The 13,701-nt window shown below is 28.3% G+C and overlaps 3 protein-coding genes across 3 annotated transcripts; 1 reads left to right on the forward strand and 2 right to left on the reverse strand.

Annotated features, from left to right (window-relative positions):
• Positions 350-1,735, forward strand: LOC109347772 (protein LURP-one-related 5-like). Its single transcript, XM_019587824.1, has 2 exons — positions 350-616; positions 1,195-1,735. The coding sequence occupies exons 1-2, from the start codon at positions 392-394 to the stop codon at positions 1,723-1,725; spliced, it is 756 nt and encodes a 251-aa protein (XP_019443369.1). The 5' UTR covers positions 350-391; the 3' UTR covers positions 1,726-1,735.
• On the reverse strand, positions 4,889-6,665 carry LOC109347168 (cucumber peeling cupredoxin-like). The gene is made up of 2 exons (XM_019586890.1): positions 6,420-6,665; positions 4,889-5,374 (listed from the first exon to the last, which is right to left on the reverse strand). The coding sequence occupies exons 1-2, from the start codon at positions 6,592-6,594 to the stop codon at positions 5,016-5,018; spliced, it is 534 nt and encodes a 177-aa protein (XP_019442435.1). The 5' UTR covers positions 6,595-6,665; the 3' UTR covers positions 4,889-5,015.
• On the reverse strand, positions 8,696-11,380 carry LOC109347773 (glucan endo-1,3-beta-glucosidase 14). Its single transcript, XM_019587825.1, has 3 exons — positions 11,209-11,380; positions 9,405-10,441; positions 8,696-8,947 (listed from the first exon to the last, which is right to left on the reverse strand). Exons 1-3 carry the CDS (start codon positions 11,291-11,293, stop codon positions 8,882-8,884), a joined length of 1,188 nt encoding a protein of 395 aa, XP_019443370.1. The 5' UTR covers positions 11,294-11,380; the 3' UTR covers positions 8,696-8,881.

The raw sequence follows: 13,701 nt of genomic DNA on the forward strand, positions 1-13,701 counted from the left end.
ATATTAAATTAAGCAAAACTTTAACAAGTATAATTAAACAAGACTTGCCAAGTGTATGTATAAGTAAGCAAAACTTTAATGAGTGTAATTTTGTGTATACTTATTTTGTTTTGACACACAATATAAAATTATATTCACATGTAACATAATATCTCATATGAATAACGTGTTATGATGCAAACATGTAGAGAATATAATTCATCACCCACTTTACAGCAATATACCAACAAAAAAAGTCACTTTATATCACATGTCAAAATCAAAATGTTCCCTCTTCCACCCTTATATATATGTTATTATTATATTCATCTCAAGTAACTATTTCACCTTCATTATTCTCTCGTCACTCTGAAGTATCAAAGATTGTTATTGTTGTTGTTTTAAAAGAATAATGAAGGGAGAATTTATAGTGCAAGATGGGTATGTGGTTAAGGAAGAGACTCACCTAACAGTGTTAAAAACTTGTTTGTTCTTTGCTGGAGATGGGTTCAAAGTGTATGATTGCAAGGGCCAACTCGTTTTCCGAGTTGACTCGTATGGACCTAACACTTGTGACAAGGACGAGGTTGTTCTTATGGATCCACGAGGCCATTGTCTTCTTACCCTCTGCCCAAAGGTAAAAAAATGTCCTCTGTGTTTTTATTTTAATCAAATCTATGATCGAATTTGAGTTGAAAAAATTGATCTAATCAATATTTAGGATCTTAGAGGACAAATATGACAACCATTCTCGTCTCATAGGTTTTCACTCATTATGTTTGTATTTATCTCTATTCAATTGTGTAGTGACGACTTTTTGATTGAAAGTATGATTGATTATCTAAATTTTTATTATATATACATGATCAACAACATAGATACATGTATCATTTTATATATCGAATTATATATCGAAATAATAAAAAATATTGAGAAAATTTTACGTAAATGAGTATGTCATGTGTTTAATCAGGTCTAGAGTCAAGTTCAAAGGCTGACCCAATCAATATTTTTGGTTAGGTTAGTTTCGGATCTAAGGTTAAATTCAGGTTAAAAAATGAGTCGATCAATATTTGGGGGTCGAATATCTCTTACCTGATCCAATCCGACCATATTAATAACACCCTTTAGTACATTCTATACTTCTAATGTGTAATTCATTGATTTATTCCAATGGAGCGATTAACTAAGACAAGGTTGATATTTATGAAACAGAAACCGAGTCTGCATCAACGGTGGGAAGGGTTCAAAGGCGAGAGAATGAACGGTGATAAACCAATTTTCAGCGTGAAGAAATCATCCATCATCGAACGGTCACAAACGAGCATCACAGTAGAGGTGTACGATAACTCCAGTGTGGAGTACCACATCGAAGGGTGCTTCTCACAACGACGCTGCAAAGTTTTCAACACTGTGAAGAAGAAATCAATGGTTGAGATTCATCGTAAAGTGGACCCCACGACAGGTGTCATGCTTGGGAAAGAAGTGTTCTCGCTTTGCGTTAAGCGTGGTTTTGATATGGTGTTTGCCATGGGATTAGTTTTGGTTCTTGATCAAATCAACGGTGAAAATTACTTTGATAGTGTAACTACGAAGGTTGTTGTGCACCCAATTGTAGAGGATTATAGAGTAAATCAACTTAGCCTTAGTAATCCTTGGAGTTTGAAGTCTATTAGAGGAAGGATTCCTTATTGCACTTTTATTAGGGATCTTGTAAACTTTATATGCATAAAAGATAGGATTTAATATTCATGCAAAAGTGTAAGAGTTTGTTTTTGTAAAATATTAGTATATGAGGTGAGACAAAAAGTAATACAAATAAAAAATAATTGATGGATGATATACTTTGCAAAAAACTTATATTAATATTAAGAGTTTAATAACCTTGTATTGTGAGTTGAAGAGTTTATACATAATTGTTGCGCACCGATTTTCGAACGCACGACTTTGTTTAGAGTCACTATTACATTTTATAGTTAAAAATGTAGAAAAATATTTTAAGCCCAATTACCCCAGGCTTTTGGTTTTTTGATATCCAGGTTCGAGAGTCGATTACAAGGTAAGAAATGTATTAGCACCCTACTCGCTCACCTTAGGCGGTACCCTTCATTAAAATACATGACTTTATTATTATTATTATTATTTCATTTAAATTATCTGGTTAATTAATTAATTATTAAAAAAATCATTTATTTTTATTATTATGTTTGATAAGATTGACTTTGTTCCTACGTATCCCTATTAAGAGAATCATGACATATGTAGTTCTTTAAGTAGAAAAAAGTTTGTTGGTTAAATGTATTTTAATTAAAGGGAATATATTTTTTAGTCAAAAATATATATTTTCCAGTTTCTTTTATTATTGAAAAAAAAAATTTATTTGGTTAATTTTTGTTATTTATTTAATTAAAAATGAAACTTAATTGATTTTGAGATTTAATCGATTGAAAAGAAGCGGCGTAGCATGATCTTTCAAAGATGATTTGAGAAGAAAGAGACCTTCAAGATGACATTCTCTCCATCTTTGATTAATTTTCAAAATTATTTTATTTTTTTGTAAAGTACTTGATGTCATGTTTTATTTATAAGAAAATGTTCAATTATTTATTGAAAATATTTTTTGCTATTAACATTTTTTACTACTCTGATTATGAAATTAAAAAGAAAAAGAAAAAATAAAGTTCTTAAAAAAGATTGTTAGTTTATTGCTACATAAAAGGGATTTTGTTTATTTTTAGTTATTGGTATTATCCAAAAAAATATATATTATTTATTATTCAAACAAATATTTTATTTATTTATAGACTAGTCTCTTTTAGATGTCATACAAAAAAACTATATTATTTTATTTGTTAAATAATATTATAGTATGCAAATCCAAACATAGATATAATACAAAATAAAAAATATTTTTTCCTCTCTCTTTTTAGAAAAAGAGTATGAGCTCATAGTGATCATTCCTAATTCAAAAATTTTATTTCCTAAAATCATTTTCTTAATTTATTTTAGTTTTCAACCTAACCATTTGGGTCTAGGAACCCTAACAACATTAATTTATCTATAATTATTTTTAAATTTTTAGTTAACCTAATTATTTAGATTTAGGAACTTGATATTATTTTGTTTTGTTATATTTAATTTAATAATTTTGAAAATAATTATAAAAGTTCATAAAAATAGTTTTATTATTTTTATTCATTAAAATATCGAAAAATACTAAAATAAATAAAATGAAGTTAATTTTTTGATTTTCTTTTTCTTTTAAATGTTTTTGGGCTTTTTCTTAGCCGGAAAAAAATAAATATTCACAATAATTAATATATTATTTATCATTCATTTATATTATTTATATTTAACAATTAAATATGATAGAACAACAATATATTAACTGTCATTACACATTTTCTATACAAAAATTTATAATGAATTTTCACTCTTATATTTAATCCTAGTATATGACAACCCTATTGTGTTTTTTACCTTTTTTCATCTAAGTAATATTAACCATTGACATTTTGTTGGTTATGTATTGGATTTATTTCATAGTACAGGCACTTTGTCCCTGTTAGTTAATATTGCATGGTAATATGTATTTAATTTTTATATATTTTATTTTTTATAATTAAAATATATTTGTTGTATTCGGTGTACTTTATATTATATTTTTGTGTGTTTATGATAAGTTTAGTTTAAGGTGAGAGATGTGGTTAATTAATGTATTGGTGGTGGTTAATTAGGATTATATGGTTTTTTTGTAAAAATTAAATAATGTGAATGGCAAAATAGGAAGTGGAAATTACACCATGGTGGAAGTTACACCATGTTTTGACTTTATAATATTATAGATTATAGATATAGATATAGATTATAGATATAGATAGATGATATGTACGCGGTAGTTTTTGTTATTCACTGTCATTACACATTTTTTATGCAAAAATTTATAATGAATAAAGTGAATATTCACTTTTATATTTAGTACTACTAAATGTATTTCTTTACTCTTTTAGATAATGAACTAATCTTTTTGAATACATGATTGTTCATTTTAGCAAGTATCACTATCAGAAATAGAATTGTTGATATTTTAGTGATCTTAAGGATCTAGTGAGCTCTTACACCAGACCAACCTTTTGTATATATATAACTGAGTCATGTGTCCAAATATAGGGAACATAAATATGACCATGTATCATGTATGATGTTAAACTAACAAATTAAAGTCATGATGTTAAACTAACTATTATTTGGCAATTTCGTTATATATAGTTTTACAATTAGGGTCCATTTACTTCTTTTAACCACTCAAAAATCAGAAAAAATCTCTCACCTTTTCCATCCTTGAAATAGAAATTGATAATGAGAGTTTGTAAGAAGGGAGACCTGGAAATATGATGCCTTATTATGAAAAATTATTATGATTCTTGATCAAAATTAACTTAAATAAGTTATGAGAATGACATTTATTGAAAAAAGTAATCATTGATCTCGAAAAGAAATTAGTTACGTAAACATTCTTAATTATTTCAAAAAATCCACACTTGTAAATATAATATATTAATTTAATTATTGGTTATTTAGTTAAATTAATCAATAAAACAATGTCAAATGATTGTAACATATAATTAAGGGATTTAATATATAACAGTGTAAGTGATTTTTATACTGTTAGTACATTATCCACCATTGATTTGTTAATTACCATGGACTCTCAACTAAAATTAATGGTGGATGATGTGCTGACAGTGTAAAAAACTTTACACTGTCCCAATTGTAAGAGTGGAATTCTAAACCTGTGTTTTAATTACTTTATAGTTTATACCTTGACCCATTCACCAAGCATACTACTCTTAATCCTAACTTTTGAACTAAATATAAAAAATTGAAACCTTTTATTAATGACATGTCCACAAGAATATTACACACTCTTAAACAAAAATACCAAAGTAAAATCAAAATTATACATGAATCACAAAACATATTTACTACTAGGTGACATACACCATAATCTTATTATTCTACTATCAACTCTCTATCTAAAATGCTACACCCAAGAACAATGAGAATAAGAGCAAAACAACACTAGCTAAAGCACTGCCACTGGCTGCAGAAAATGGAGGTGGTGGGGTGGTGGTGGTAGAAGGTGGAAGAGCTCCGGTGGATGGTGGAAGAGCTCCGGTGGAGGGAGTGGCGGAGACATTGATGGCTAGTTTTTGGCCATTAATACAGTGTTGACCAATGGTGCAAATATAGAAATGTTCACCTGATCTATTGAGGGTTATGTTTGTGGGACCAGTTGTGATGATTGTACCTATTGTGTTGTTTGAAGTGCATGATTCATAGGACCCTTTTGGTACTTCTGCTACATCATGCCTATTTGTCTCAAAATTGAATGCTGAAAACCAAAAACAAAAACAAAAAAAACAAATGATTAGCGTATGTAAAGTATAATATTTAGAGTAAATACTCATTTTACTTCATCATATTTTTTTGACTTTACTAGTTTAGTCATTAAAAAAAGAAAAAACCTAAAATGATCCTAAATTTTTTCAAATGTGAGTCAAATTAATCCTTTTAAGTCAAATTAATCCCTGTAAAGTGTCGTAAAACATGCTAAAAATGAAAATTTTGGCCCACATGTGAAATTTTGGGGACCATTTTAGGTCTTTTCTATTTAAGGACTAAAATGTTAAGGTCGAAAAGTATGAGAGACTAAAATAAGTATTTACTATAATATTTATTGATTATCATCTGAAAGATTTATATGGATAATATATCATTCATTATTTATTTGTATTTTTTTTAAAGAGTCAACAACGATTAAATATGAATGATGTAGTGACATCGCATGAGTGTTTAAAACTCATGCAGTGTCAATATATTCATTTTTCTATATGTATTAGCATAGGAAACACACATTCTCTTCCAAGATGTGTACTACTTCATATACCTTTCATTCTCATTCTCAGGAAATATAAAATTAATATATATTTAATTCTTGTTCTACTTTTCTCACAAATGAGAAATAAATGCTACACGGAGTAGTACAAACTTTGAGATAGAAGATATGACTCCATTAACATGTTATGTTTTTTATATGAGATTAATATTAATGCATATAAGTGTAAAAGTTTATATATAGTCACTATATCATATACCATTCATTTGGATTACTTTTTTGAAGATTCAATGATAATTAAATAAGAATAATGAATTATATACTGACAATATATAAAACTCATACACTACTCTTATAAGAGTATATATTAGCATGATGTTATGTTTTTCCCTATGTATTAGCATGTTATATTTTTCCTATATATTTAGGGAAAAAGATATATAGAAACCATAAAAATTAATTAAGAGAAAGAAATAAATATCAAAAAATATAAAACATTAGTAAAAGAGAAAAATAATGGTTGCTTAATTAATTAGCTTACATAAAATATCACCAAGTGCAAAATTATTGATAGAAGCCCAAGTTTGGTATGCAGATATATCTTCTGGAACTGTCCAACCCAAACCATCTCCAACTACATGAACTGTCACTGCCTCTGTGCATTGTAGAACCATTAATATTGTCATAACTCCTCCAATAAAACTCATTTTGTTCATGTTTAATTTCTCTAAATAATATAATTTGAACTTGAAAATTATGAAGTGGAAATGAAAGTTATAAGATGAGAGATGAATGAAGAAATTGGAATGGGTAGCAAAGGTATAAATAGCCAAAATTAAAAGTGTCACAAGGAAAGAAGAATAATTCAATAAGAAGAATAATCATATAGTACGTGTAGAAGTTTCAACTTTCAATAAGTCCTTTTTCAATACGTTTTGATGCCAGCTACAAGCATTTGATAATTTCTTTATTTATTTCCTCCTATTTGATTTTTAGTTAATGCTTCTTCAATATTTTTATAAAAATAAAATATATGCACTTTAAATAAATAAAATGTAAAATTTCTAAATAATTGATCAAATAATTTTTTTATTTTGAATTTTTTAAATTCAGTTACATATTTTCTTTTTCAAATAGAGGCTAAATTATAAGATATAACTAACAAGACGTTGATATAGTAGTGCAAAACTCCACTAGATTCGCAAGGTTAATTATTCAATTTTTGACAGCGACACTTATCGGGAGGAACAATTATAAACTCCAAAATGGATTAATTCATTACTCTAAAAAGTGGGGAAATATTACCAAAAAAAAAGTGGTGTATATAAGTTGTTTGATCCCTTTTTGGTTTGTTATACTAATTGTAATACTTCAATAGAGGAAAGTCAAGTCTGTTATGCATTTCATACGTTGTTCATATGTTGAAAATTCCCTAAAAAGTGTGTTTACTTACAATTGGTATATCAACTTATTTCATACGCTGTTCCCAATTGTTACGCATTTCTAGAAAAAAAAGGCATACAATTTTCTTCTAGAAACATGGATTAATAAACAAATCCTTTCAATCCATCATTTATATGTCATTCATATAATACTGCTTACTAGAGTGAGTGTTGTGATATATTATACATACAACACGCTCACGAATATGTTGTTGAACCTTACTTGACATTTTACATGCGATCATATAAACGTTATCAAAAAATGTTATTAAATCCAAAAAATAAACGTTGTTGAATAGTAATAGTTGTCGTAGTATCTCATGTATATTTATAAGTACATAAAATCCAAAAAAGTGAGGTTTACCACATGTAATCCAAATTTTTTATAAACTTAACATATAGAGGTTTTGATTGTAAGATCAATGAGCTTTTATAAAATTTGTCAACCATAGAGTTGTCAAAATATTTATAAGAATTGTTTATCTATAGACTAGTTTAACATTGATAACAACATGCTTAAACATAACAACACTCAAGATAATGTGTCATCTTATTGATATAACACTCTAACGTTGTTCTTAATGGGCTAGATAATGATGGAAGCTCAAGCCCATTAATGAAAAACATGGTTAAACAAGTAAACCAGGTATAGATCGCAAAATGGACATTGCCTGCGGGCCCATTCACATAGCCCACAAATTTTTGTGGGTAGAGCATGTAAATTTTACCCATTTACATGTTTTTCTCAGCCCGTTTGTCTGCAAAGTCCATGATCATTTTTAATGGGTAATGTGGATTGCCTGTGGGCATAATGTAAAGAAAAAAGAAGAAAAATTCCAATAAACTATGATATAATATGATTTAATGTCTCAAAATAAAATTGTGATGTAATATAATTTAGTCAATTTTATAAAAAATATCAAAATGTTTTTAAATTTTGTTCTCTTTTAACTACTTTATTTAATTTATATTTATTTTATTATATTAATTTTTTAATTTTAAATTATTTATCAATGCTCGCCGGCCGCCCCTATGCCCATTTTAAAACGGGCAGAGTATACCATTTTGTCTATTAAGTTAATATAGACGTGCCCGCGTCCGTTTAAATTATTGTGGACATTTGCAAGCACGGGCAAAACAACTATCTCTAAATAAAATTAGGTGACCAAATCATGAAACTGGAATATGAACCCAAATCTTGTCATGAACCAATCTTACATAAATGACATGTTCTGTTTTTTTTAGAGAAAATTTACGTTGTTCTATTGATTTTAAGAGATAAATACAATAAGCTAAACTAAGATATTACTATGTTTTTTCCCATATAATACCCTTATTGCAAAATAAAAACACTGCAGAAATGTAAGGATAAATGGTAACAACATCAATACTCAATAAGAGAAATATGAATTTAATAGATATGTGGTACGTTAATCATCTATACATAGATATGCCGCAACATTATTTTCCGAAATTTCTTAATGAATTGAATGAGTTATGAAAATTGTTACAGGATCCTAATAATTATTGAATACACTTGTTCCTTGGATCATACAACTGATTACAATGTTGCAAGAAGAAGAGCAGCACAAGTTGTAAAAACCATCATGTATGAAGATCCAATACCCTGCAAGGTTTAACAGTTAAAAACTTAATCAGTAATATGGAGTCGCACAACTGTTTCTTCAACCGAAAATCGGGTAACGACATATTTAGAGTCATTGTTAGGTGTTAAATTTTTAATAAGTTGTGTATATTCTTTCATGAAATAACATAACATATTAAATAGAAACACATGTTAAAATATCTAAAGTTAAACAAATGAAAAAGCCAAATTTTGTGGAAATTTACAACATGGAAGTTCCTATTTGGAAATTGCAATATATTCTTTTGTGCGAGTTTATATATCCGAACAAGAACAAGTGTAATATTTATATACCGACAATTTACAGATTTATATACCGACAGTTTTGAAGAGTCAATGATGATGTATAAAACTCCTACAACATCATAGTGCATACATTTTTTCTCTCGGAATTACTAGAAAATATGTTGAATAATGCAAATATGTGACATAAACATACCTTGAAGTTAAGAATAGATGAAGTTGCAGATGAATCAACAAGTCCAGTGAAGCCAATATCATATGCAATGCTTCCATCAGGTTTGAATAATCCAAAGTTTCTCTCAGATGTTGGTCCAGGCTTCAAATTCTCATTAAACAAAGCAAATATATAAGCCTTAACCACTTTCTTTGGCCTATAAGGGGTACCCTTTCTCTTAAGTAACTTTTTCCTCAAATTTTTATTATAAGTTTTTGCATTTTTCACTGTTGCACCAGCTTCATTATCATCACCATGTGAAGCCCAACCAGTTTCTGAAACAATCACTTCCATTTTATCATACCCAACTTTCTCTAATGCAGCATAAGCTGCATCAACTTGAGCATCAAACATGTTATCATAATGTAGCTTAGTCTTAGCATCATAAATTCCATGGTTTTTCTTGAAAAGTGCATAGTTTATATCAATGTGTTGGGGGTCATTTTTATAGGCCAAAAAAGGGTATGCATTAATGAAAAAAGGGGTTCCATTTTGTGAGAAAAATTGCAATAATGGCTTCATATATGGAAGTATATCATCCCTAAAAGTGCATGCTGATGGAGGGTATGAATTAGCAAAAACAGCTTCTGAATGAGGACTAGTTACTTGAATTTCATGGGCTAAACCAAGCCTATTAAGTGCACTATAAATATTTTTAGCTGCAGGCAACAATGCTTCCCAAAGCTCCACATCTCCTCCTCCTAAGATTTCATTTCCGATCGCGATTCCGCGAATCTTTGTTCCTGGAATATAGGGCTGCACATTTTCTTTGATCCATGTCATAGCGCGATCTTCGGCTACACTCATTTCTTTAAGAAGTTCATTGGGTAGACACACTGAAATTTGGATTCCAGAGCCTTTGAATGCAGTGAGTACTTCTTGATTAACATCATATATTCTAATGTTTCTAATCTTTGATGCTTTGAGAAGTGTAACAACACTGTGAGGAGAAGGAAGATTATCTGCAATCCTACCATAGTTTACTCCATATGTTCCTGTGAAAAATTTATCCCCTAAAACTGCACCATACAAGAAAATTAATGTGAAATTTTCCTTAGAAAACATCAAAGATAACAAACTTTTTCTACATATATGACACAACACAATTATAATACTAAGATATAAAATTCTCATGGTTTTCGAGTTGAGTCTTAGAGGGGTATGAAAGGAAATTGAAGACTTTAAAGTCATCTCACAAATATATTTCATGGATTTTGAGCTTTTCCTCCCATTCCTTCCAAAACTCAATTCGCAAACATACCTTGAATATATGAGTCATTGTTCTTATGATAAAATGCGAATGAATATTTAGTTATTTGACATTTCTCTATAAGGATTTAAAAGTTCAAAAGCTAAATACAAAAGTCCTAAAATATAATTAGAAGTGTATAAAAATGTCTAATAGGAATATGTGTTCGACATCGAAAAGAATACTAAAATGTTGACTATTTTGAAATTTATATACTTCATATAAATTTTCTAACAAAATTTGAAAGGATTATTGCATATTCATACTCTCTATTAGCAAGACATTAGTCTAGTGATGTACCCTACTAGATCCCAAAACAATCAAAAGATCAATAATTTGATTCGTGGGAATGACATTTATTGGAATGAGACAACCATATATCTCGAAAAAGATTAGTTTCTTACCAAAAAGTGAAAAAATGTACATAATAGTACAAAAAAATCCCCCCACTCTGCCCCTACATGCATGCCATTTTTTCTTTTTAGAAAGGAATATGAAAATTAAGACACTTGAGTTTAAGGAAAAAGCAATACACACCATGAGTTAAAGAGAAGAAGAGAAAAATCCAGAGAAAGAAAGAAGTAGAGGAAGAGAACATCATCATGATCTTTAATGTGAACATTATTAAGAATGACAAAATATTTCTATTGTATTAAGGATGTTGGGTGGTGCATTCATGTATTATGTAATTCAATATTGGTAACATCACAAGGCAAGTAATATACAATCCACACTATGATTCAAAACTTTTCTTCCAGGCATGCCATCAAACTATATACAAGTTCAAGATTCTTAGACTTTCTCAAATAAGAATAAAATCACTTTTGAAATATATTTTTATTTTAAGAAATTATTATTTTAATTATTCATACTATAAACATTAGTCATATTAAATATGCTTCAGTATTAATTTGACTTATAATGTGACTTATATTTATTTTAGTACTATTTTTTTTTATGTATTTAGAAGTTTAAATATTTGAGGAAGATTCTTAGCCTAAAACAAAAGATGATTGCAATAAAACAAAGGATAATTTCATTGAACAGCATAGAATAGATTCTTCCTTTGATGACCCTTTTAACTACTCCTTAAAGTATACTTTTTTTATCAAATATGTTTGTCTATAACATAGATACCAAGGATCTCTAAATGGGTCATTGATACCTTTCTTGGCCTTAAGAGTAAGGTGGTTCTGAAATTTTTAGAGAACAATCTATTGATTGAATGCAGTGATGCCTTCAAATTTTGGCAATGACATAATAATAAATTTATATAGTTAGCTTATTGCAAAAAATGATATGCAATTTTATATTATATAAATAAGGTTGTACCTTATGAAGATAAATTGCTGACATATATATTAACGTACAAACTATTTTTATGTATCAATTATATAACACTTAAATCATACAAACTATTTTATATTGAGTAAACTATATTCATTTCTTGGAAATTTAACTTAATATTTTCAGGGGCGGAAGAACGTGCAAAAAAATAATAATTGTAAGTAATATCTAGTTAATATTTATGCAGCATTGGTTATATAAAATTGTATTATTGTCATTCATTTGTAATACTCCAATACATTATGTACAACATAATTATTGTTATTGAATTGGGACTAATCATCAACTTAGTCAAATTATCAAGCCAACGATTTGATTAGTGTGCAAATGTTGGACCAATTAAATCAATTTACATCAAAAGTTCTAAATTTTTTATAATATTATTGTTTAATAATTTTATACTTTAAATTTAAAAACATTAGTATAACACAAATTCCTAATTAAATAACTAATACAGAGTTTTACTATCACAAAATATAATAAATAAGTTGAAAACATCATCAAACAACATACTTTTTATATTTTAATCACAAGAAATATGGATAAATAAATTTAAAATTTAATTAAGTAACTAGTGCTTTATATAAGATAAATTAACAAGTGACAAACAAAACCTCAATAATGACAAATATAGTTAAAAAAATTGAAAGCATTATAACATTTTCCCTCTCAAAATAACATTGTTTTAATGTTTTCTTCAAATTAATTTAATAACATTACAGTGAATGCAACTTACACCAGTCTTGAATCTGCCACTAAATATTATACTCACCTTTCTTTAAGGAAAGGTCGATGTAATTATACTTATGTACATTGTTAGGTTATATATATATATATATATATAAAAGTAGATATGATTGGTGTTTGGTAAAAAGGTGGTAGTTTGTATAGTTTTATTATATCCTTTGAGTACAATTTACTCTTTTATATATGAGAATAGTCAGTACAATTTATTAGGATCATCCTCATATCAGGAGATAATTTATCTCATCTAGCCAGTAAAAATATAACATGTGCGCTATTTTGTTCATTTTAAAAAATATTTTTTATAGAAAATGATGAAACATAACACATGTCATGATTTCATTAACATGAGGAGATAACTTATCTTCTTATACTAGGAGATACTCCATTCCCATGTGAGAATAATCAACTGGAACTAAATATTTAAGACATAGTCTATTTACTATTTTAAAAGACACAGCTAAAACTCAACTTCCGGATATACCATTGTTAGACAAAATAACAAAATATAAGAGTTTGAGGGAAAGCATATATACTAGCTTAACAGAACCTCTCCAACTAAAATAAAAGAGTGTGGGCAAAACCATTTCTCATAGGAGGGTGCTAAAGAAAGGAAAATGATAAATCTCGTACTAAGTCTTCTTACAAATACTGTTGGAGAAATATCTCCATCCGCAATCCATAGAGTAAATATCTTCTTATAACCATGACTTTGTTCCCACAACTGAATGTGTATGCTCATACATACACCCACATGGAACATCCATGGTCCAGACCGAAGAAACCCCAAATGAGTTCATGGTGAAGATGAAGAACATACCTTGTTGAGCCATTTCCGGAATCTCGAAGGTATGAGGGTGAGATGATCTTCCAGATGATAGAGCGCCAAATGACTTTCCTTTTGTTCTCTCTAGAGGGGAATGAGAGAATACCTTAGTT

This window comes from Lupinus angustifolius, chromosome LG05, assembly GCF_001865875.1.
Source record: "Lupinus angustifolius cultivar Tanjil chromosome LG05, LupAngTanjil_v1.0, whole genome shotgun sequence".
Taxonomy (NCBI): Eukaryota; Viridiplantae; Streptophyta; class Magnoliopsida; order Fabales; family Fabaceae; genus Lupinus; species Lupinus angustifolius.

Excerpts from the sequence above, each read along its gene's own strand:
- LOC109347168 (XM_019586890.1), bottom strand. The coding sequence starts at position 6,594 with ATGAACAAAATGAGTTTTATTGGAGGAGTTATGACAATATTAATGGTT. Across the intron at positions 5,375-6,419 it reads TGCACTTGGTGATATTTTAT|CATTCAATTTTGAGACAAAT; the intron begins GTAAGCTAATTA and ends TTTGGTTTTCAG.
- LOC109347773 (XM_019587825.1), bottom strand. The coding sequence starts at position 11,293 with ATGTTCACATTAAAGATCATGATGATGTTCTCTTCCTCTACTTCTTTC. Across the intron at positions 10,442-11,208 it reads CTTCTTCTCTTTAACTCATG|TTTTAGGGGATAAATTTTTC; the intron begins GTGTGTATTGCT and ends TGTATGGTGCAG. Across the intron at positions 8,948-9,404 it reads CATCTATTCTTAACTTCAAG|GGTATTGGATCTTCATACAT; the intron begins GTATGTTTATGT and ends TAAACCTTGCAG.
- LOC109347772 (XM_019587824.1), top strand. The coding sequence starts at position 392 with ATGAAGGGAGAATTTATAGTGCAAGATGGGTATGTGGTTAAGGAAGAG. Across the intron at positions 617-1,194 it reads TTCTTACCCTCTGCCCAAAG|AAACCGAGTCTGCATCAACG; the intron begins GTAAAAAAATGT and ends TTTATGAAACAG.